Source organism: Myiozetetes cayanensis, unplaced genomic scaffold, assembly GCF_022539395.1.
Source record: "Myiozetetes cayanensis isolate MyiCay16 unplaced genomic scaffold, myiCay2020 scf1, whole genome shotgun sequence".
Classification (NCBI taxonomy): Eukaryota; Metazoa; Chordata; class Aves; order Passeriformes; family Tyrannidae; genus Myiozetetes; species Myiozetetes cayanensis.
The window spans coordinates 77,585,931-77,609,692 of record NW_026086604.1 but is presented as its reverse complement, the minus strand read 5'-3'; the positions used below and the strand labels follow the sequence as shown (position 1 = coordinate 77,609,692).

At 32.9% G+C, this 23,762-nt stretch overlaps 1 protein-coding gene across 3 annotated transcripts in view; it reads left to right on the top strand.

Annotated features, from left to right (window-relative positions):
- CDH10 (cadherin 10) overlaps window positions 1-23,762 on the top strand; it is a 96,002-nt gene that overhangs the window by 56,233 nt on the left and 16,007 nt on the right. For all 3 annotated transcript variants that reach the window (XM_050331429.1, XM_050331417.1, XM_050331409.1), the window contains 5 exons: window positions 6,018-6,312; window positions 14,607-14,726; window positions 15,337-15,504; window positions 20,498-20,685; window positions 23,457-23,710. In XM_050331429.1, the coding sequence (XP_050187386.1) occupies window positions 6,018-6,312; window positions 14,607-14,726; window positions 15,337-15,504; window positions 20,498-20,685; window positions 23,457-23,710 (1,025 nt within the window). The remainder of the gene's footprint in view (window positions 1-6,017; window positions 6,313-14,606; window positions 14,727-15,336; window positions 15,505-20,497; window positions 20,686-23,456; window positions 23,711-23,762) is intronic.

Here is a 23,762-nt window from a genome sequence, read left to right as displayed (position 1 = left end):
TTTTGACGTATGAAATTCAATTAGTCTCTAGGTCATCTCAGCTCAATGTTTGTGTGTTTTCTGAAGTAGAAGCTGCAACAGCCTAATGAAGCTGAAACTTCCTTGCTCTAACCCTCTGAACATCAGCTAAAGACTTTGACTTAAGAAAGGAGATTGGATATTGTTGTGCTGAGTTAGTGCACCTATGTAAGACTCTTTGCTGCTACTCCTATGATGTCTTTAAAAAAAATCCTAAATTTCTCAACTGAAATCATAGAATATTTAGTCAGTGACAAGACCATTTACCTTCCACGTCCTGTAAATCGTCCTTTTAGAATAAACTACAATAATGGGGAAAAGATGTAAATCTAATGATGAAAAAATACCTTTGTTGTATGGTTAGTTTCTGGAAATAGAGAATCTTGCAGATCATATCAGTAGCAGAGTTTGTAGAGAGCAGTGAAAAATAATATTTCTATTTCTGTAATAAATATTTCACCAAGGATGTGGGGAAAATGCTAAAAATTATCAATTATAAATAATTAATTATAATATATTAAAATATTTGAATTACTATTTTAATTTATTAATATTAAATATAAAATAAAAATAATCAATAATATATTTAATATAAATAACTTATTTAAATATAAAACACACAATAGCACAGGATAGGTAAACTGACAACATAACTGAATAGGAATATTAAATATGTGAAACGTCTCAATAAAACAATGCAAATTACAGAATCACTGAAAGGAGTTGCTTGAAATGTTACCTTTAGGATAAATTTAAATAAGTGAACCTCTCTGGTGAGTAAAATGTGGCTTAAAGCATGACAGTTAAATCTACCAAGTGAGAGAATACCTAACAGGATATGAGCTAGTCTGAAAATCTTCTCAAGTAAGTGCAGTTAATGTTAAACAACGCTATCACTTCTTAGTTCAGTTCATGATGCTTAAAATAAATATCTCTGTTGTGGGAATTTTATATCAATTACTTTTTGCTGATTTCATGTCAAATCTGCCCATTGTTGTGATTATGCTTAGAGAGACAATCATTATTATTCAACTAAGTGTCCAGTGAACATGCTAGTATTATATATACACTAGAAAACTGAGTGAAAAGGTAAATGCTTCCACAGTGTATTTTGGCTTCACATGGCTAATATAATCACGTAGAAAAGAATGAACAGATTACATTTTGTCCAGAAATTTGCCCTCAGAATTAGGAGGCATTTGAGACTTATTTGAATAAAATCTAAAAGATAGTAATCCAGGAATGTGCTGAGGTCTCATTGTTACTTTGATACTTGGATTAAATAAAAAATTGACACATTGCAGAAGAAAGTAGTAAACTTTTTTCTAAATTACACAGTTAAAAATGACAATCACAAAGTAAAAGAGTAAGAATGCATTTAGTATGTTAATATTTAAATAGAATATAATTTCACAAAGACTTCCAAAACTATAACCTGTATTTGAAAGTGTATGTTACAGAACATTAAATTAAGATTACAAAAACTTGAACTGTATTAATGTCTACAGTAAGTTTCCAAACTTAAGGTCAGTTTCTTAATACAGTCCCATTGTATCTCTAGTTATTTGAGTACTAGTCACTGAAAAATCACAGAGGAACTTCTGAATCTGAAATTCAAATAGAAATAGGTATGGCAAATCTTGAAGATTTCAGCTGGCATTGTCATAAATTAATTCAAATTTCAGAACTCGTTTGTATGATAAAATACCTCTAACCCAATCCTCTCTCTGTTTTTCACAGTAGCATCTTGTCACTTTCTGGTGAAAATAGGATTAGTACTTTGTATGCTATTAGAAAAGAGTCCACATCCTTTATATTCATTTGGGAGATTTCAGAATCAGGTAGAATCCATGGGAGAGGAGGGAGGGAAAGCTCCAAATCCTGTAATTGACAGGTTTGACTTGAATCACAGTCAAATAACAAAAATAACATAAAGTTAAATAACATAAAATTCCTGTGTTGCAATTTTCTAGTAATTTTTAAACAGAATTATTATGTTGTTAATTTAAAGTCTTCTGAAAGTATTTTTACAAAAGTCTTTTACAGATCCAGATAGATATTGAACTTAATTTGGTTGTGGCTTCTTTTCAATAAATCAGTTTATTTATGGTCTCATTAATCTTGAAGAAGAAGGTAATATATTAAATAACTCTGGGGTTTTTTTCCCTTCAATTGAAGACAAAGTAAATCCACCTTTTAGAACCTGTTTTTACCTCTATCTTGGATTGGTAATTCAGTTTCTTTTTTAAGTATTCACATAACACTCCATTTTGTTGCCCTCTCTAAATATTATCTTCTTTTTAAGACAAGCTTCCTTTTTATTTACATGAAATCCTTCTGAATTTAAAAGTTTGCTCAACCAGTTCAGGTAGGAGACCAAATATGCAAAAATGTCTTTCACAGTAATTGTAATTACAGTGTGATGCACAGGGCTATATAAATTTATACCAACAAACATTCTATTTTCTATAAAGTGAGAAAAAATATACATAAAATACATATACCCCTGACAACTGAAAAGGGAAGTATTTCTGTGGAAGAAGAGAAAGAAATTCACTAAAACAGGAGTTTGCAAAATATCAGTGACAGATATGAAAACAAAACCACATCTTCACAGCTGATCATTTTGTGCAATAAAACTGCTAAATGAAACAGATGTCTCTCCATTGCTCAACTTGGCTGACATGAATCACAGATGCCCATTAGCCAAAATAACTATAGGAAACACTTTATACTAAAAGTAGCAGGGAAATATTTTCTAGAATTTGTTTTTAGTATTTGAGTAAAATGAGAAACCTTTGCAGTGCTGATTGACACACTGCTCATGCATTTCAGAGCTGGGTAACAATTCACTGTACAAGGTTGTCAAGCACATAGGGCAGTCTTTAGCCACCTCGGTTCCTCTAATGGCATCTGGATGGAATTAAGAGCTAAAGAAAATGAAATGAGAGGTATTCTCTTCCCTTGCTTACATATAGTACATGGTTTCACTCCTTGAATTATGTCTGGAAGACTTGCTGATTGTATCCAGAGTTTTCTGTTTGCTGATCACCCAAGAAGACCTTCTAAAATGTCATTCTGAATTTGAAGGTTTTATACAATAACTGTGGGCAGTTATATGTGTATATGTTTAATTTAAATTGGATAACCAATCCAAAGTGAAATTATTAACATTTTTTAGAGAATACAAAGTGTTACATAATAAAGTGTTCTTCTAAACTATGCAGGTTGGTATTCCTTTTATATATGTTACTCCGATGTACAACTCTAAGCTCCTTAGAAGTCTTTCTGTGGATGTCTCAGAATCTTACATATGTGGAGGGGGGTGGAGGGAAGAAAAAAATACAAAAAGACCACATCACAAAACCAAACAAACTACTCTCCCCCCCCGCCCCCCAAAAAACCCCCAAAACCCAAAAAACAATCAAAAACTCTCAAACAGAAAAAACAAACAAACAAAAAAACCCACTCAACCATGAAGTTTGAACCTGACAGAGGTAAATAGGTTAATGATTTTATATGTGGTGTAAAAATAATTTTCAAATCAGCTTACTAAGACTCACACGTATCTACAGGAGAGGCAATGGAAGGTCATCAACATTGATAGCACCTTACATATGAGAAAAGAAAGTATGTTAAAAGATCTTTACATGCTGAATTGGATCTAAGTATAGTTGTTACAAAACTTCGTATTTTTTACTATAGGGATTTTTCTGGTTTAGTTCTGTTCACTTCATTGTTCAGGTTTCCAGTGCTAGGCAGCATTTTAAGACACTAAAATATTGAGATTGGTAATTATTTTACAAGTTCCTGACATGGTTTTGCTAAATATCACTCTTCCAAACAATTTCCATGCATTATTTGTAAATTAAATTTAACCAGATACTATTACTGGGAACTGTTTGCATGGAGTTATGCTGTTCTGGAGATAGCCTTTTAGAATGGATTTTGCAAGACTGTTAACTGCTTTTGAGTCCAACAACAGGCACTGCAGCACTGATATACTATTGTCAACTTTTTAAAGAATTTACAGTGCTAGACCCAACTTCAGAAAGCGTATGGGAAAACTACAATATGCCCATTTCAAGATTCCTCTTTTCTCCTCCCCACCTTCCATCTTTCTTGCTCAAGCAGAAATTTATTTTGTATTTCTGTCACACATGTCTAAGGAAGAGTAGCCTCTTCATCACTCTGCTGTAAAAGTATTTTATCGAATGGTCATGGACCAGCAGTAAGTTCCTAGGACCAAAATGTTTCTGAAGATAAGATGATATCCTAGGAAGAAACTGAAAAGAAAACACTGAAGGACTAGTTACACTAAATGACATTATAAAATGGGCCACAGCCTCTAAGATACTGTCCAGTTCCTTAAAAAGAATGTTAATTAGAAGGGTGAAAGGTCACAAATTTAGTGGGTCATCAAGAGATGAACATGAAGGATTAAAGTTCACAGTAAAAATTCGTTCCCCAAAAGAGCAGTGATAACGGCTTGAAACCTTCAGTTTGAAGTCAGCAAGAGAAACAAAAGAAAAAGAAAGAAAAACATTTATTTGCAAGATTTTTCTTAACCTCTACCTTCCTACTCTTCATGTTTGATGGAATTTCCTATTTCTTTATTTATTATGGAATGAAAAGAAGCAGTAAGAAAATGTGTATTTTGTAAAGTAAACATACATGCGTGTAATGTAAACAAAGTTTATAGGTCTAAATATTTAGTGTTTCTTAAGGTTTTTTTCTGAACTGGGAGAAAATAGAAAAAACTTTTATCTAGAAAATCAAAGTTCAGAACAATGATAGTTTTCAAATTTCTACCATAAAGGCTTTGATCCAAGATTCCACAAGTTCCTTCTGTTCCACATATTGCAAGTGTATGGGAAGCAGTGTTTGATAATGTTTTAGGACAGAGGCTTTATTGTTTGACTCTGGCTTATCCCACCAGTCCACTCTATATGTTTGATATGTTTGATTTGTATGTTAATATGTGTTCAAATAACTTCTTTTAGAAAGGAAAAAACATGCATTAGTTCTAACTAGTCTTAAACTTTTTAAGAATATTCTGATATTGCTTGAGTGTGATTTTAAAAAAGTTTATATTTGCTCTTCAGTTTTGTAATTAGAGCTTCTACTTGATTTGATCCTTCTGCTGAACCCAAAAATAAATTTACAAACAAGAATACATTTCATGGTGAAAATAAATCTGAATGCCAGATTCTCTCAGTTAATTATGAAACCAGTGAGATTGGAAGGAACTTGCCAACAAGGTGATGAAAGAAAATATGCTAAGTGTATCCAAAAGATCAAATGAGCCATCCACATTGCTGTGTTGAACAACACAACTGAACAATTTTTTGTCTAAAGGCAGTCAGGACTGCATGTCATATATGTGAAGTTAAGCTTTGTATTATTTATATAATGGATATTATATCAATACTGAATGCTTAATAAATTTGTGGGTTTTTTTCCTTTAGGCTATTTACATTAGTTGGTGGTGTGAAAATGATAATGACTTAAAATTAAATTTTCTTCAGTTTAGGAGAAATATAAATTATATGTAATGAAATATTTAAAAAATTATTATGACACGGAACCAGTTGTTCTAATTTCCTTAATTGTCTTGTATTCAGACATGTTCTTTATCTGCTTAGTGAATTTACAACTAGCACAGCAGTTGTGAATTTTTAATAGGATCTCTTCAAGGAAGGAAAAGGTCAGTATTAACATAAAAATCTTCCTTAAGAACTGTGGTGCAAAGGTTTCTTAGCAGAGAACAGGTGTTGCTGCAAAACTAAAATGTGCCAAAACAGTCAAGTTAAAAGATTCTTGGAGCTAAGTTAGGAAGCACTGGTGGTCAGACAGTGGTGACTGAAAATTAATTTCTTTTGTTGGTAGTAAACATATTTGTTACACACCGAATAATTTAACATATAGTTAATATTTTTAAAAACATCCCATCCTTTTCGTTGCTTCTGAAAAAAAAATGTTCTTTTTTTCCATTTCAGCTTCATTCTGACCAGGATAAGGGAGATGGATCCCTCAAATACATTTTGTCAGGAGATGGGGCTGGTACTCTGTTTATAATTGATGAGAAAACAGGTGACATTCATGCTACTCGGAGAATTGACAGGGAAGAGAAAGCCTTTTACACCCTGCGTGCCCAAGCTATCAATAGAAGAACTCTGAGGCCAGTGGAACCTGAATCTGAGTTTGTCATTAAGATCCATGACATCAATGACAATGAACCAACGTTTCCAGAAGAAGTTTACACTGCAAGCGTTCCTGAAATGTCAGTAGTAGGTGAGTGCTTTATATTGCGACACAAATACCTGTTCTATGTTACTTGAGAAATTATTTACCCATCCTCTGAAAAGTCAGTCATGTGTGGAATTCTACCTGATGAGTTAAGTATTTTTCATTTTGATCTGTTTGTTCAGTTACTGAAATTGCATCCAGAAACAGATTTTTATGATCTGAGGTCCATTTCTACGTGGAATATTCAAATTATTAGCTTACAGTGCTTTGGAATATAAATATAAATAGAAAGGAGGTAATGGTGACTCATCCTCCTCCTTAAGACCTGTTAGAATAAGATGACTAAATTAGCCTTCTGAAAGCTCAATAAATTTTATTCTTTAATTTTCACTGGAGGTTGCCAGTGATAATAGGCATTGAATGGAGAGCTGTCTTCACTTTCACTCTCTCTGAGGCTGAGGAAAATTACACATTAACTCATGCTGTTAATGCACTGTCTGGATGTAGACACTCTCTTTATTCTCTTTTCTTTCAGTTTTTTTACCCTATAGACAAATCATTTTGTGTTTTCTCTTCCTCCCTAAGTTCATCCATGAATGGCAGCTCCAAGAATTTTAAACAGCTGTTTGAGTTAACTTTTCTTCTCTTTGCAAAGCATATGCAGTTCCTATCTTAAGTTGTGGCCTGGATCATGCCAACTGGTAAAATTTATAAACAATAAAACTTTGGAGCTGTTATTAATTAGTGCATACAATTCTTTAGCATTAATTTTAAAAACTTAAAAATATACAAAGTTTCTTTTAAAACTTAATATTATTTTTTTCACTGTATAACTGTAGATGTAACAATATTGAGTTCAGAAAACAAACAATAAATTAATCTTTTGCCTATTATTACCATTTTAGTTACTACTACTGAAACTGCCTGAACTAGATCAAAGAGTGTTTTGAGACATTTTACATATACAGGTATTGAAGATTTAGTACTTACTTTCTGGGCTTTGGAAAATCTTAAAAGAGCAAGAAAATACATAATTATTGAAAGAGAATGGTTTCAACAAAGCTGTATAGAATTATGTGGAAGCTATAATACTAATAATTTTCTACGCCTAATAAGATATTTCAATCTGGTTTTAGTTTGTGATTGAATAATTTCTAATAGTTCTAACATTTAGCAAGCAGTTTTTATTATAAAGGAAAATAAATTTAAAAACAGAAGTAGAAAGTAATCTCACAGGTGATTGCATAAGGTTGTACTGAAATCTTATCAAACTTGTCCTCTTAAAGAAGATAGTTGATGTCTTCTATCTTTATTGTTCCAAATTCTAACAAAATGTAATACAAATTTACTAATTTACTGTTCAGTTCTCTAAATTTCCATAAAATATATAGCTTTAGGTAAAGCATCTTGAAAGAACATTGCTGCACTTTCTAGAGAGGCATATGGCAAGATTACAGTAGGGTTGAAAAAATATGTCTTAGAGTTTTCATTTTATTCCTCATGTTCTTTCTATAAATTTCAGAAAGCGTTGTTTAAAATGTGATTGGAAAAATATATGAACATGATTTAGTGTTTTTATTAAATATTATACTGTTATATAATCTTCTGATTTCTAATTTTTTCAGTCTGAATTCCATAAATAAGGGTTTTTTTAAAAATGTTTTCAACATTCAAGGCAATATTTCAATGATTCTAAAATATTCAGACTGCAAGGTTCCAGTGTATCTTTACATGTACATAGATCATACAGATTTTGAAACTGTAATTTTTTCTGCATCACAATAACAACATCAACAACAAAAGAGATTATAAGATTATAAGAGAAATATCAAAAAACAGCCAATAGCTGAAAACACCCTACAAAAAAAGCTTGATTACATTTAGAGTGTTAACTTTGCATCTTTCACAAATACTTGTGCTGAAATGAATAGACTTTTTCTGACAATAAAATTACCATAATTTAGAGAACTGTAACTCATTTAAAATCTTATCATGTTTCCATATTTTGTAAATGTGTTCATTCAACTGCTAGACTGACTGACTGCCTACCTTATAGATAGAATTTACTTTTAGCTTTATTACTTTTAGCTTTATGGCTTATCCCTAGAGGTGTATCTATATATCCATATCCATATATCCATAGAGGTATATCTGTGGTCCATGAGGGGATGACATGTTTCTATAAAGTATTCATCAAATTTGATTCATTTCCTGCATAACACTAGCTTAATTTTCCAACTCAAAAAACCCTACTCTGTAATCTCAAAAATGAAGGCTGAATGGAGAAGGGAAGAAATGTTCTAAAACAATAAGATGCATAAAAATTTTAAGACAAATATAATAATTAGAAATTACAAAGTCAGTATGTAAAAAGTCGTGTATTTGTGTAATAATAGTATATTATCACATCAATTACAAAACCTTTTTAAATCAGTATTTTTTCTGACATCACCCATTTTTAGTAGAGAAGATTTACATGAGAAATCTTATGAAAAAAGGAAACAATTATATTTGTTATGATAACTGGACCTCCCCATTTGAAGGAAAATAGGAAGAAATTCCTGCATTGCTCTATTTACTCTCTCATTATTTTTATTTTTCAGTTATAGTATTGGAAGTTGCCCATTACTAGTCCATTATATTATTATTATTATAATTTATTTAAACCAACTATATAGAGAAAGGTCATTTTATGTATAAGTAGTATTGGTGAGTGGTAATAGTAACATGGATTGGATAGAAAATGAAAAGGCATGGCTCTTTCACTACCAAATGTGATAGAGGATCTGCTGCAGTAAACATTCATCAGATGTCTTGCCTTTTATTGAGTGAGGCAATGCTGGAACAATCATTTTTGTCCATTGGTTCCGATTCCTGTAGATGTTGTCATCATCTTTTATATTTTCACCACAGAAGTGATGTTTTAGAGATGATAAATATGGGTTCTTTTTTCTTTGTTGTACTTTAAATCCAGGTCAGTCTGTAATATGATTAGTAACTTACAACTTGTATTTGTACCTTGTATTTATGTTATTCTGAGATTGCATTCTCAAAACTTCTGCTATTATCTGGTGCCTGCCCTCTCAATCCCAGTACTGAATATCACTGTTGCAAATGGGCTTAATCTTATCTGCACTTTAGGAAGTGTCATAAAGTCAGCTATTCTGCAGTTTTGCCACTATGTTGTCAATTTATAGACATCAGTTGTAGCCACAGTGATGAGATGTTTATATGAACTCTGTATGCACTCATCTGAGTATCAGAAAGAAGATAAAAATAGTATCATATCAAGAAAAGAAAGAAGTGCACAAGTAGCAAAAACTTGAAATAATTGAGATCTGTGCACCCTTAGGGTACAAGGTTTGCTCCGTCCTAAACCATCCTGTACTATGAGGTACTACAAAGATGGCTAGAAACTAGGAAAAAGACTATTAAATCTTTATCTACTCCATCTGCCCCCATCCTTAAGTTATCAAACAATGATGTAGCCAGCCACCAGCCTCATTCAGACAAAAACCAGCAGTTTTGATTTTGCCCTCAGATGTGGCATTAACCAGAGGAATACTTGAGCATATGGCTATTTCTGTTATCAAACAGAGTGTGTTGACAAGGGACCATAAATTCTTTGTTGCCTTCTTCATCTTTCTTCTGCTGCTCATTAAACATAGGGAAGGCAGACATAAATGCACCTACTTCAGGATCTTGCAGCTGGATCAATATCCTGGAAGACAACTTCTTCTCCTGAAGTCTTTTTACTGATTACTAGATATTTTGTCTTTTCACTGTTTCCTTTCCATACTTTCAAAGTTTATGACTCACAATATTCTTATGGTTTTGATGACAATCTTCTGCTCTGTCCGTCATATTTGTTCCATATCTCTATCTGCTCATTTGAAGGTTTCTTTTCAGAACTGTACATGAGTTTATTTTCCTCTATATGGATTTTTCCATGGATATTGCCTACTAGTATATTTATAAAAACTTTCAGAACTTTCTACTTAGACTTTTTTTTCTTATCTTCACAGCCTCTATATATACCCTAAACATTCCTTATTCTTATTCCATCTTGTATCTTTGCTTCTAAATTAGGGATATCATATCATATATGCTTCAGGAGATGTCACCTCCCTCCAGGTTTACACGTGAAGTACATGTTGTGTGTCCTACAGGTAGCCTGTCATCTCTACCTCTCATTATATTTTTCCTTTCTCGTCAGACAGCAGTTAGAGATATTATTGCTTACCTTTTTACCTAGGCTTCCTATATAATCCCTCATTAGTGCTGTTCATCAATTCTCAGTGCTTAGTCCTCTCTGCCATGGCATTTATCTTATAGCATTTCCTTCTGGTTTCCTACTAACATAGAATTTTTTTTTTTCATATAGAGTTCTCTCACCAAATCCTTTTGCAACTTTTGACTTATAATTTTATATCAATAATGACAGATTTTGAAAACCCAAATTATTATAATTTTAGATTTTTTACCAAGTTCAATTTCACTCTGCACACAAATCCTACTGTAAGGAGATAAGACAAAAGTTAAAAAAATAGATAAAACAAAGAAGAAAACCCCTGTTAAGATTAAACATTCTTTTTCCTTGAAAGGGATATTTTAAAAGAATTAAAAATTTCCACTGATATGATTTTTTACAACTTAGTGTTTTCTAAGTTACAAGAGTACCATGTAGTCAAAGACCTTTCTGACATCAACTTCTCTGAATATACAACCCATTCATGTTCTTTTCTGTATTCTGCAGCATTAAATACTTTATTTCAGGGGAGAAAGTGTTTGATTATTTCCTCACTTTTCCATTAGAAAGAGCAGAAAATTTCTATTAATTTGGCTTGTTATTTGTATGGATAATTTACTATGGAGGGTACTTGCTCTAGGTAAATATCACATAACTCAGTTGTGAGCAAAGAAAAGATAAAATTTAAGTCTAGAATTCAGCTCTACAATGGTTATTTTGTGGATTCCTTTTGCTAAATAATTATCTTCAGTGACTTTTATTAATACATATGCATCATAAATGCATATTTATAGGTCTATAGAATGGCTTGAGTTGGAAGTGACCTTAAAGATCATCTAGTTCCAACTGCCCCTGCTGAGGGCAGGGATGTCACCCACTTGACTATGTAGCACAGAGCCCCACCCAACCTGGCCTTGAACACTTCCAAGAATGGGTCATCCACAACTTCTTTGGTCAACCTTTTCCAGTATCTCACCCCCCTCACAGTAAAGAATTTCTTCCTGTTACCCAAACTAAACCTACTTGCTGTCAGTTTGAAACCATTCCCCCTAGTCCTATCACTACATGCCCTTGTAAAAAGAAGTCCATCTCCAGCTCTCCAGTATATTAGCACTGTGTCCTTCATGCCCTCCTATAGAGTTCAGATTACGATCTGAGGGCCGAAGACCAACTTCATCAAAAGCAACTCGTGTCTATATAGAAGATAGACCAAGGCCTACACCAAGCAGTGCTCGCTAAGTGACACCCATACTGTAGTTTTTAAACCTTGTCACAACTGATCATCTTCAACGCCTTTGGATTTTTGGTCCGGGTTTCAGACCATTATAATGTATTTGTATTATTGGGTATCAGTGATCTTCAGTGTACTGACACAAAGCAAAACCAGCTGGTGGTTTGACAACTGATGTGCACAATGTAACTGATACATGGATAATACTACTCCTGTTTGCTTCTTGGCATGGTTTCTGTCAGGTTTTTCATAGGAATCACTGATCCCTCTGTGAAAACCTAGAGATCATTTCTCTTTTATACTTATGAGTGAGAGCCAAGATCAAAATGGAGAGTTTTGCATCCTGAATGGCACATGGAAATGTAGTGGTGCTCTTGCACTTGCCCTGCCAAGTAACTAACCCATGGCCTGTAAAAACCAAAGAAATGAGGTAACATTAAATGGTACAAATCATCCTTACTGCTTCTGGGTAAGGGGGTGTACCTTGTCCTGAGCACATCCCACCAAGTAGATTGCCCTGTGTGATAGCGATAAAAGTAAGGAGCCCAAGTCTCTTCCCATAGACTGTAAAGGAAACACGTTCAAATCTACAGTTTTCAGAAGTGTCTGATAGATTTTTTGGGGTGTATATATGCAGCCATGCTCATTGTGGCTAGAGAGAAGAATAGATGATACAATTTGTTCTGTTTCACGTGCATGTGTATTAAAATAATATTAATTATTTTACTTTCATTGTGACACTCATAATTAAGGCATCAATAACAGATACATATTATTACATTTCAAACAGAATTATTATATTTTAGAGCTATGGAACATACTCTTTACTTCTTCCCAATTATCCTTCAAAGTTGATTCTCCATGTTTTTTTAAACTAACATGAAATAAAAATCTCATACAATTGACCTATTCATGAATACTTCTAGTTTGAACATATGAAGAAAATGTAAAAATCAGAAACAAGAAATGATGCAGTTACATGTATCAGAGACAAAATATTGTCATTCATGGGTTTGCAACATAGACTTTTCTGATTAATGCATTGTACTGTTCAGACATTGCTCTGTTTGCAGGTACATAAAATGTAGGAGTTGTAAACTTTACTTGGATAATCCTATGTTGGTCAATGTACTCGATGGTTTGATATTTTTTTGCACTTTTTTTTTTTTTAACTTGAAGCACTTCAGGTACTGAACGTGATTTCTCTTATCTTTCTTTTACATATCTTTGCTATTTCAGAGAAAATATTCTTTAGGAGCAAGTGTACATTCTAGCATTGCAGATTGCTAGAATGTAGGATGGTCCAAAAAATGCATTTCCAGGCAACATCCTCAGAACTTAAATATATTCAACAAAAATGCCTCTGTATCTTTTAATGGAACAGTTATGTAGACATATATTTACAAATGGAATCCAGTGTGGCTGAAGGCATAAGACATTTGTGAATCATAAAGAGAAAAAGCTTTTAGGACAGATTTATCACCCCTACATTCTTATGTTTAAAAGATATTCAGATTTTCAGGTTCAGCCATAGTCTAGATGCTAAGTAAAACAATCATTAACACAGTAAAAACTACTCATAACTTTTATTTTCATTATACTTGTGTAGCAATTTTTATCTTTTTTCAGTGCAAATAAACCATTTTTTTAAAATTTTTTATCTTTTCTTAATTTTATTTTGTGTTTAGGACTTTGCTCAGTTAAATCTGTGATTCATTCCATTTTAATATGAAATAATGCAACCAGGAATCTGCCTATTTTGCTTTCTTTATGAAATGCAAGTAGTTTTAGGAACTCACTGAAACAAGTATTTCCATTGTCTAGCAGTTGAAAACTGAACATTTCTGAGAACTAATCTCTGTTTCAACAGTTAGGCACGTGCTAATTCCCTTTATACTGGTGCTATGATTGAACAATTTACTCAGGAAAAGTAGATTTGTCATCATGTCATGAAATACCAAATAAATGGAGGAAGCTTAGCATTTGCTTCTACTTGCCATTCTATGTAATTTGTGGAATAAATACATAGTATAGTCACACTATGAAAGGGAATAAATAGATGTGATAAGGGTCTTAGATTTACAGATGCTTTATTTTGTAATATTTGGCAGTATTTGGTGGGAAAAAGAATTTTGAAAGAATTGGGATAAAAGGAGAAATAAGTTTTAAAGTCTTCTGATCCTCAGATTAGCCCATGGCTAACCAGGCACATGTGTGTGATGACTTTTTTCCTTGTTTTTTTCAATTGTTTCCTATATTTTTAATTTTCTGTAGTCTAAATAACCATCAGATTTCAAAGTTCATGTGGCAACATTGCCTCTGGTAGTATCTATCTATAGTAACACATAGAAAGCAGGAGAACTGATGACTTGTTTTTCACAAGTTCCAATGACCTATTTAATCATCTTTTTCTGTCATGTTCCTGCATGTGTAGTTTCATATCATCTTGATATCATTCAACATAATAATACAAAACAAAACAAAAAAACCACCAACAACCGCTCCAAACCTGGAAAAATCAGTGTAATAAAAACAAATGTCTTCTGAAGGAAGTGAGTACCTGAAGTTATTGTAGCTGGGTAAAGGTAAGAATTCAGATCAACCATAGCTATTGTTTACATTTACTAATTAAATCCTAATTACACTTGTGGGATTAGAGAAGTTTAGATTCAATTTGTGTAGAAAGAGACTCTGAAATAGGGAAGAATGAACCTGGAGTTGGCTCTAAGATCACAAATACATTTGGGAAATCCAGCTGACATTGCTGAAATTCTCTTTGGTGTGTGTTGGAACAGAAATTAATGCTCTTAAACCTCCACGTAGTGCCAAGTGAAACTAAGTTGACTTTGAATGTTTAAGGTACTTCTGTGGTGCAAGTTACAGCAAATGACGCCGATGATCCTTCATATGGAAACAGTGCCAGAATAATTTACAGCATACTTCAGGGACAGCCATATTTCTCTGTGGAGCCAGAAACAGGTCAGGAAAATTTTCTTTATTTTCATTTACCATAAACTTTAAACTTTTTCTTTCATTTAAAATAACTCAGATCACATTGAAAAATAACAAATTATTATTTCTTGGTGTTTTTTTCATTATATGTAATTTTTGTAATACATATAAAAACTCTGAGTTATGTATGAAGTAATTTTACATTGGTACAATTGACAGTTTAAGAACTAAGTAACAGCATTTCCAATATAGGCAAGAAGAATCCTAGAATCCTAGAATCCTTGCATCCTAGAAGATGTTCTTCTTTTTTTTTAATGGCTCTACTTGGATTAATAAAAAGTCTTCTTTCTACTTATAAACCTTGTGCATAAATATTTTGAATAATTCTTTGCATGAAACTGGAAAGGGAGCTGTGATATAGAACTAAGTCTTCAACCAAGAGATAGCCTGTACTAAAGGCTATTATAAAAACATTATTATAAAACTTATGGATGGAAATTTGTACTTTGAAACATTAAATGAACATTTTAGAGGTAGATTTCAAGACTAATAAAAAAAAAAAGATGTAGCAGATTGCTGTACATAAAACATAGAGATATTATTAACAATTTTATTTTAAATTCTTTATTTATTTTAGGCATCATCAGGACTGCTTTGCCCAACATGAACAGAGAGAACAGGGAGCAGTACCAAGTAGTTATCCAGGCAAAGGACATGGGAGGCCAGATGGGTGGATTATCAGGGACCACCACCGTGAACATCACTTTGACCGATGTCAACGACAATCCACCTCGATTCCCCCAGAGTAAGCTGCATTTAACAGTTGCCTTGTACTGTAAGAGTTAAGCAGTCACCATCTGGTTTAATTTAGAGTAAACCTAGATTATGGGGCACACATAAACAAAAGGCTTATGTACTGATTATGATTATTAAAGCAGTATATTAAATGTTACAGCATTTGTTTGTTAGAAATCAGTTACGTGGTCAAATATAACTGCAGCAGACCCGGAATACTTCCCAGTAGTATGGTAAGGGATGTTAGGTGGACTCATAAGAGCATTAGAGCAATGTTTTTTCTTTTTCCTTACCTATTGCTTAAATCCCACACACTCCCCCACTGGAGAATAAAACATGTAGTAATTCTAGATATGCAGAAATGTTTGAATTGTAGTGTCTGCTTAAATATTTAATCATGAAGACCATGGAAAAGAAATTACTTGAAGGGAATCAAACAGATTTGTACTTTTTCAGCTACAGAGCTATAAAACCTAATAGAAAATTTCCAAAAGTAAAGTAAATAATATTTAACTTTTTTGGTAATTTTTAATTTTTAAGTTTAGTGACGCTTTTTATAATGCTTTTTACCTTCTGATAGTAGAGCTATCAAGATTTTGTATCCTCAAACTAAAACATAAAAATGTTCTCAGTCTCTATCTAATATAGAAATATTAAATGATGTAACATCAAATGTGTAAAGGTTAAGTATTTTAAATACATTTGAAGCCTTTTGCATTAATTAAAGTTTTAATATTTGCAAGATGATTTGGACTTACTTAATACATCAAGGATTTAGAGTATCCTCACCAGACATTTTTTCTTCTGTACAATTCTACTGAATCCAGTAGCTACAGATGCACTCTTTAGGACCAAAATAACAGAATCAGCTTCAAATGATGCTCTTTATGGCAGAAATGGAGGGCAAAATTTTGTTCAATTTAATATTGCAATTAATATATATGGTTTTAGCTAAGTTGTTTATCAGCATATGATTTCATATACACACTCAAAAAAGTCATGAACAATCAAGTGAACAGAATTTCTGCATTTCCATAGATGTGCTATTCTGGACAGAACTAGTTATTAAATTATCATTTTATGTATTCTATGTATAAATTTTTAATTTGTTTATTATTTTTACAATATCCATTTGTATATAAACGATAATGGTATTTCCATCATTGCGTAGGTGAGGAGTGCTATATTGTTCCTTCCCGGACATATTGAGGAAGACTATTCAAAGTCTTTGTAATGTTCAAAGAAAAGAAAATGTTAACAGTTAAATTTAAGAAAGCATATAAGCTTCAAACATGTGTATTTATTCTTTTCTTTTTCTTGTTTCTTAAACAGTGTGTAAAATTAGAGGTAAAAATGATGGAATCAACTTTCTCGATCATTTTTACATGATTTATCTGGAAGTCCAATATCATATTTGAGTCAGATGACAACTTGATGTAGCCTCTCTGTAATGTCAGGTTAAATCAGATGTGTCCTTTGTTTTAAAGAAACTTTTAATCTTACTCCTTATGAACTTTTTATTGTTGTTTTATTTTTCTCTCTACTTTCTCTCTGCTAATTTCTTTGCTAGATATAAATGTATATTTTGCTGGAAATGAAAACTAAAACATTTATAAGGATGAGTAATTGTACTAGACATATATAAAAGTAAAAATAGCTATTGAATTTCAAAAAAATCATTATATTTAATCTCAAAATGCAAATAGACATTATAATGATTCATGATTTTAACAGACTACTGGAGTTGAGTTCATGAGACTACTGGAATTGAAAGTGATTAAGTTAAATTATTTTTATTCCATTAATAAAAATCCAGATGTAATAGGTTCATGAGACAATAATATTCATATCAGATTTATGAATTACCAGGAAAAGTATTAAAATGCCCATTATGTTTTCACAGGACTCAGCATATTATAACTATATGTTTCAATAAAATGTTTCAAACCAGCTTAAATATCTCCCACAAGAAACTCATATTATAATTGTGGAAAATTCACAGAATTCACTTTATCATACTTAAAAAAAAAAAAAAAAAAAAGGAGTCACTAGTTCCTCTGTTTAGACTATGGAACAAGCGTTCTTCAGAATATTTTTCTCTTCCTAAACATATACTGGAAACCATACAGATAGCAGTGGTTCTTCTTCTGAGGAAATGATAAAATTGAAAACTTTTTCATGGTGTTGCAGAAAGGTCATCAAAGACCTCAGACACTGGATCTCTATTTCAACTGTAATATTTTCAAGTGTTCTCAGAAGTAAGGAGATAGTGTTGACCAATGGTAAAGGGAAAAAGTAATTTATGGGCTTAGAAGCCTGAGTCTGACTGAAACTCAGTGCAACTAAATTATGGCAGCCCATGTCTCCTGTGAGACTACAGCCTGTAGTACTCTATAAAAATATTTACATTATATGCTTATTCAAAAGTGAATCAAAAGAAGGGTAAACAAAAAAATAAGATTGTTTTTTCATTCTTTATGACTGATTGAAGTATTTGCAGTCCAAAGTGTGTAGACTTTAATCTTATCAGTTGATTTCCACTCTCCTTAGTATATGGAAAAGTTTTCCTTTCCTTGATCCTCCCATTTCTTTTCCTGACAGACAGATGAAAAAACATCATCCACTGAAGTAAATGCAAACAGTAAACTACTTTTCCTGAGAAGAGAGAAATAAGATTGACAGCAGAGTTTTGCAAGCATAATTCTAGTCCAGTGAAATTTGTGTTCTGACACAGTGTATAAAGCTGCACTGCACCCCATACTTAATCAATGCATTGAATGTCTCCAGTGACATAAATAATAAAATGAAGTGTCTCATACTATGGTGGAGATTTCTATAAATGGATAGATTAGATTAAAAATTATCTTTCAGATTATAGGTTTCTGGTTATTTTCACTCTCTGTTTCCACTACCTTATTAGCAATTCAAGATATGAGCTCTTACCACTTTGTAGACTAAATTAATGACTTGGGTATTGCATTGGGAGTCAAAGTAATGTCCACAAGTCATGGCTTAGGGATGTAGTTTTAAGCACTCCAGAAAAAAATGTGGCGAATAGTTAACACTCCATAAAAATAATGACAGTGCATGAATATTAACTGGAAAAAACAAAAAAAAACCAAAAAAACCACCACAGTCTTCCACCATATTCTCATGTAGTACTGATTAAATACTAATGGGTACTGAGGCCATTTTTTTTTTTTTTAACCACTAGATGATTACAGAGAGATTCTCTACTAATGTAGCAAAGTATACAGATTTAGGTATTAGATAAAGGTAATAAAAATGTTAAAGCAAATGCTGGATAAATCACTTGATTAAACACCAAAATGTAACTGACAAAAATAAATACATATAAATAGAATGTGGAGTGTACATGGTCATAAAGTATTCATTCTGCTGCTATGTGTCAGTTTCATATTAAAAGCTGCCTAAGTAAAATTATATGAAGAGATTAAAATTCAATATTTTTCATTCAAAATTTAATTACAAACTAAGGTGAATGTATTTATTTTTTAATTTTGGGAGGGTTTTTTAGGCTTGTCAAGTGGTAACATAATAATAGAACAGAAAAAAATTAGCTCTGTAAATTAGCTCTGTAGAAGCAGAAAGAAAATCTCAAATGACCTGATGAACAATAGGGTTTTTTTCACTGAGTATCACTCTGTAGCTGGCTTGTAATACACCAGTAATCCTCACCTGTGCTTTCCTGAAGATATAATAGAATCATGTTGCCAGTGGCTTTCTTGTACAGCCTTGCCACTGCTCTCTCCTCATGATTCTTCTTGATTGCACAAAACTAATAGCTACCTTTATGGACTTTTCTGTACTGCTTATTTATGACAATGCATATATGTGCTGCTTTTTGGGTAGGATGTTCAGTTCTGTACTGTCGTAGTTGCTGGCCTTTGCTAATTCCACTTTTATTGTTATTGTCAACTAAACTATGTTTCTAACTGACTCAATTTAGGTAGTCCCTAAGTAGAACAGCAAATCTTGGAAAACTTAACTAAGGCCATAGAAGAAAATATTTTTCAATAAAGATTTGATGACTTCACTTTCATCTTTGAAATGACAACTGTATCTGCATTAATTTTAAAATCTTTTTCTGAGGATTCTTCATAGTGCATTAGGTCCCCCACGTGTTTTTTATAACATGTGTTCTGATAGATGGGACCAAATATCTCGAATCTTATTTACAGTTTTCACTCTAAGCCTAGGACATAGAATACTAAAATATATGGTAAGATGTTTATTTTCAATTTACTGCAACACGTCTGAATTATGACAGTTTTATTCATATGTGCTTTATCAGATGTATGACACTACAATAAAGGGATACAACTGAGCCAAGAAAAGTGGAAAAACCCTAAAATTGCAATGTTCATAGACCCATTTAAATATAAATTAACTGCTTTAACAAGTATAGGCACACCTGCTTGTGGATTTTCAAAAGCCTACCCTTGCATTAATATGTTGCTCAAATTTATTTAGTATGATATCTGACTATCTAATTTTGAAAGCTGAAATGTCAGTCCGTTTCTTAGAATTGACCAGTGAAGTCAAGGAATTTTGTCCTTTCTATTGCTTCCATGATAAAATAGATGTAAAATGTATCCCAAAGATTAGCTATCAAAGGGAAAAAAGTAGAGTGAAACCTGGCAAGAACACAGTCTTTCCACATGATGTTTCAGGAATGAAAGAAAAAGAAGGGCAAGAGAAGTACAGGCAGTTGATTCTTTGAGACAGAATAGAGGTCCTTCTCAAGCCTATTTTTCTATGACTCTGTTTTTTCTACAATTTTGTTGCAGTTTTCTATCTAGAGCTTTCCTCTGCATAGTTCTCTGCCTCAGAATTTGCTCCTCCACTTGGTATTAAATGGCAAGGTCTCTAGAATAAAAGGTGCACCGAAATATGTTATCAGCTACTGTGTGACACAATGCTACTTAGTGCATGTGTACAGTCTTGTGGGTGTCCTGAGTGGCTCTTTGTCTCTTTGACAGGTACTGTCCATCTCCGGGTTCCCGAGTCCTCCCCAGTTGGGACAGCCATTGGCAGCGTTAAAGCCACAGATGCAGACACTGGAAAAAATGCAGAAGTAGAGTACAGAATTATAGATGGTGATGGGACCGACATGTTTGATATTGTGACACAGAAGGACACACAGGAAGGCATCATAACTGTGCGAAAGGTGTCTATTAACAGCATTCACTAAATGATTTTTCTGTTAATATTATATCACAAATATTCATTGCTTAGATCACGTGATGAAATGCTAACTGCTTAACATCTGCAAGCATCCTCAATCAGTGACTGAAAGAAACTGTTTCCTTTTAAGATGAACTGGAAAAAAAAGTCGGTAACTATAGTGGAGACGCAGCATAGGTGTAAAGCGTTGTTGCCAGCAAAGTATGAAAAAAAGGACCAGCCCCAATGTGTTAGCACTAATTATCTCTGTGATTTCAAATGCAGACTTCTTTCGTATTCATGTAACCTATTTTGTTCAGCAAGTTATCAGCAATTCACTCACTACTTGGAGACATAGGTTTTCCTTATCTGCGAGATTCTCATCTCCTTGGGTGACCAGTGAATGCCAGAACACAAACACACTCATGAAAGTTGAGTTTCAAGCTCAAGTTTCTGTTTGCAGCATATCAGACTGTTACCACATGAGTTGTATGTATGTAATAATGGTGTTCCTGTTTCAGAGCTAGATTTAGTTCTGCCCTCTGTCTTGCATTGTCAGGGCACTTTCAGATGCTTATCTTCTAAGTGCTTATCTCACAGTTAGAAATGCCACTTGCCTGCTCCTCAAAAAATTCTCTTCCAGAAATCTCCTGGTCCTTGTCTTTGGGCTTTTGAGATGTGCTTCTAATGAGTTCAGGTGTCATTTCCATCATAAAACACTGTTTATATTAGCTTTTCAAACAGATCTAAAATATATCTCCACATCTCTTGACAATGGCAATCAAGGAAAAGATAAGTTCTGCAAAGATAAGAGGGTGTTCCTCTTTAATCTCTGTTCTTCTGTGTTCATAGTCAGGGTAGTAGTTTACCTGGGAAAGAGCGACAAAACAAAGTTTGGGGTCTACTGTTATATTGAATTAATAGAGTCTTGAAAAACCACTCCAGTAGCAGAATCAAGCATAAAAAACCCCATAAGTTATAATACAGCACTTTGAAAAATGTCACTAATAAATACTGATGAACAAAATCTTCTGATTTTTTCATTAACAGTCTGACAGAATATGCATTTTTAAGCATCCTTTCTCTTATTGATGAATAAGTAGTTTATTGAATAGCATAGACAACAACACTAACTAGCAAGGAAGAAGATGAGAATGCTGAGTTCATTGATTTAGTAAAATAATCTGGACTTTTATTTTTACTATTTATCCCCATTGATTGTAATTTCTGTTTTCAGTGGTGAATAACTACAAATAGCTGGTGTTCCTTTACTATGCCCTAAAGTTATTAAGTCTGATTTTAATATCTGCTGTAAAAGAACTTTTTCTATACAATTTTTTCTATACAAGTTCTCACAGACAAAATAATTGATTTGCCACAGTTTCATACATTTGGGCAACAGTTTAATTCATTACTATTGATGTGTTGGAATACCTGTTTAATCCTCAGGTTTCACATCCATATTTTGCAGTGTAGGTGGAAGAGATGTTCAAATTGGATATGTATGTTGTAGTAGCAAGCTTACATATTCATTGTGCACATTCTGGCAAATTAAGCCACATAATTAGAATAAGGTAGAACTAGAATTTAGAATCTTTTTTTTTTTGCTTCCAGGCCTGAAGCCATCATCCTTTAACAGCAGCATGCTGCACTTTATAAACACACCAATAGTTGTAGATCTAGGTTAAATAGCACTGTGTTGCATTTTTCAATTGTATTCACAGATATTCTCCCATCTGCTCTAACTACTTTTTTGAAACAAGTCTGGGGCAGTGAAGAAACTCATTCTTTCACTGTACTGCATCTTTCTGCTCTTGAATAGTGTATTTAAATATCTAATCTGTCACTTTGCATCTTTTGTGAACATTAATTAGTATTTAAAAGCAGTTAGGCAGAAGAAAAATAAGTCTTCAACCACCCATTTTGATGAATGAAAACTACTAGTTCTATATCTCTCTGAGATTTTGTGGGAGTTAATGAAGTCTTCTTTGTGTCAGAAAGGTAAATTCTCATCTTGCTCATTTCCTCAGAATCATTAATTAGCTAACATTTTTCATCTATGACAGCTAGAAAAATTTGAAGGAATAGAATTCTTTTCTATCCAAAATGATTTCTAATTATAACCCTGAGCTGTTCCTCCTTCCATTTTAAAAACGAACTGCTGACAGAAGTGTCAACTCTATATTGCAAAAAAACTCTGCTGCTGGATTCACTAAATTAAATGAAAAGGAACAAGATTAAGCTCTTACTGTCTCTCTAGGTATAGACCCTACTTAAAAGACACCAGAAACATTCCTGTTATTTAAGACCAGCTACGTAGGACTGACAATAAGAATATTCTGGCCATTTAAATTTTCCAGGAGTTTACAGTATTTCCTGAGAAATATTAGTGTTGAGCACCTTGTTCTGAAATGTTACTATTTCCACTCTGTATTTCAAGTATTTTAAATGCTTCTGTGATTGTTTCAAATCCATGTTCTTATGAAACAGCTGCAAAAAATAATTGGTTTATTTACACTGAAAAACTTTTTGTCATTGATGCTGCGGTAATTCAACTAATGTTTAGGAAGAGACACTTTGTCTAAAAACCATGGACATTTTTTACTAGATGAAGTAATTCCTGTGATGGGGAAAATCTGAATTGTTTTGGTATTCCCACAGTGGAAGGCAGTATCTGATAAGGCTTGAGTCCTCTTCAGTTTCCATAATGTGGATAGGTATATCTGTCAATATATAAATGTAATTTAATAAACTTTGTCGCAATTTTTATTTTAGCCACTGGATTATGAGACAAGACGACTTTATACTTTGAAAGTAGAAGCTGAGAATACTCATGTGGATCCACGCTTCTATTATCTTGGGCCTTTCAAAGATACAACTATTGTGAAAATCTCTGTAGAAGATGTAGATGAACCTCCCATTTTCAGCAGATCTTCTTACCTTTTTGAGGTGCATGAAGATATTGAATTGGGGACAATAATAGGAACGGTAATGGCAAGGGATCCTGATTCAGCCTCAAGTCCGATAAGGTAATACTAAGACTTTGTAAACTCAAAGAAATTAAGATAAAGAGTAATACAG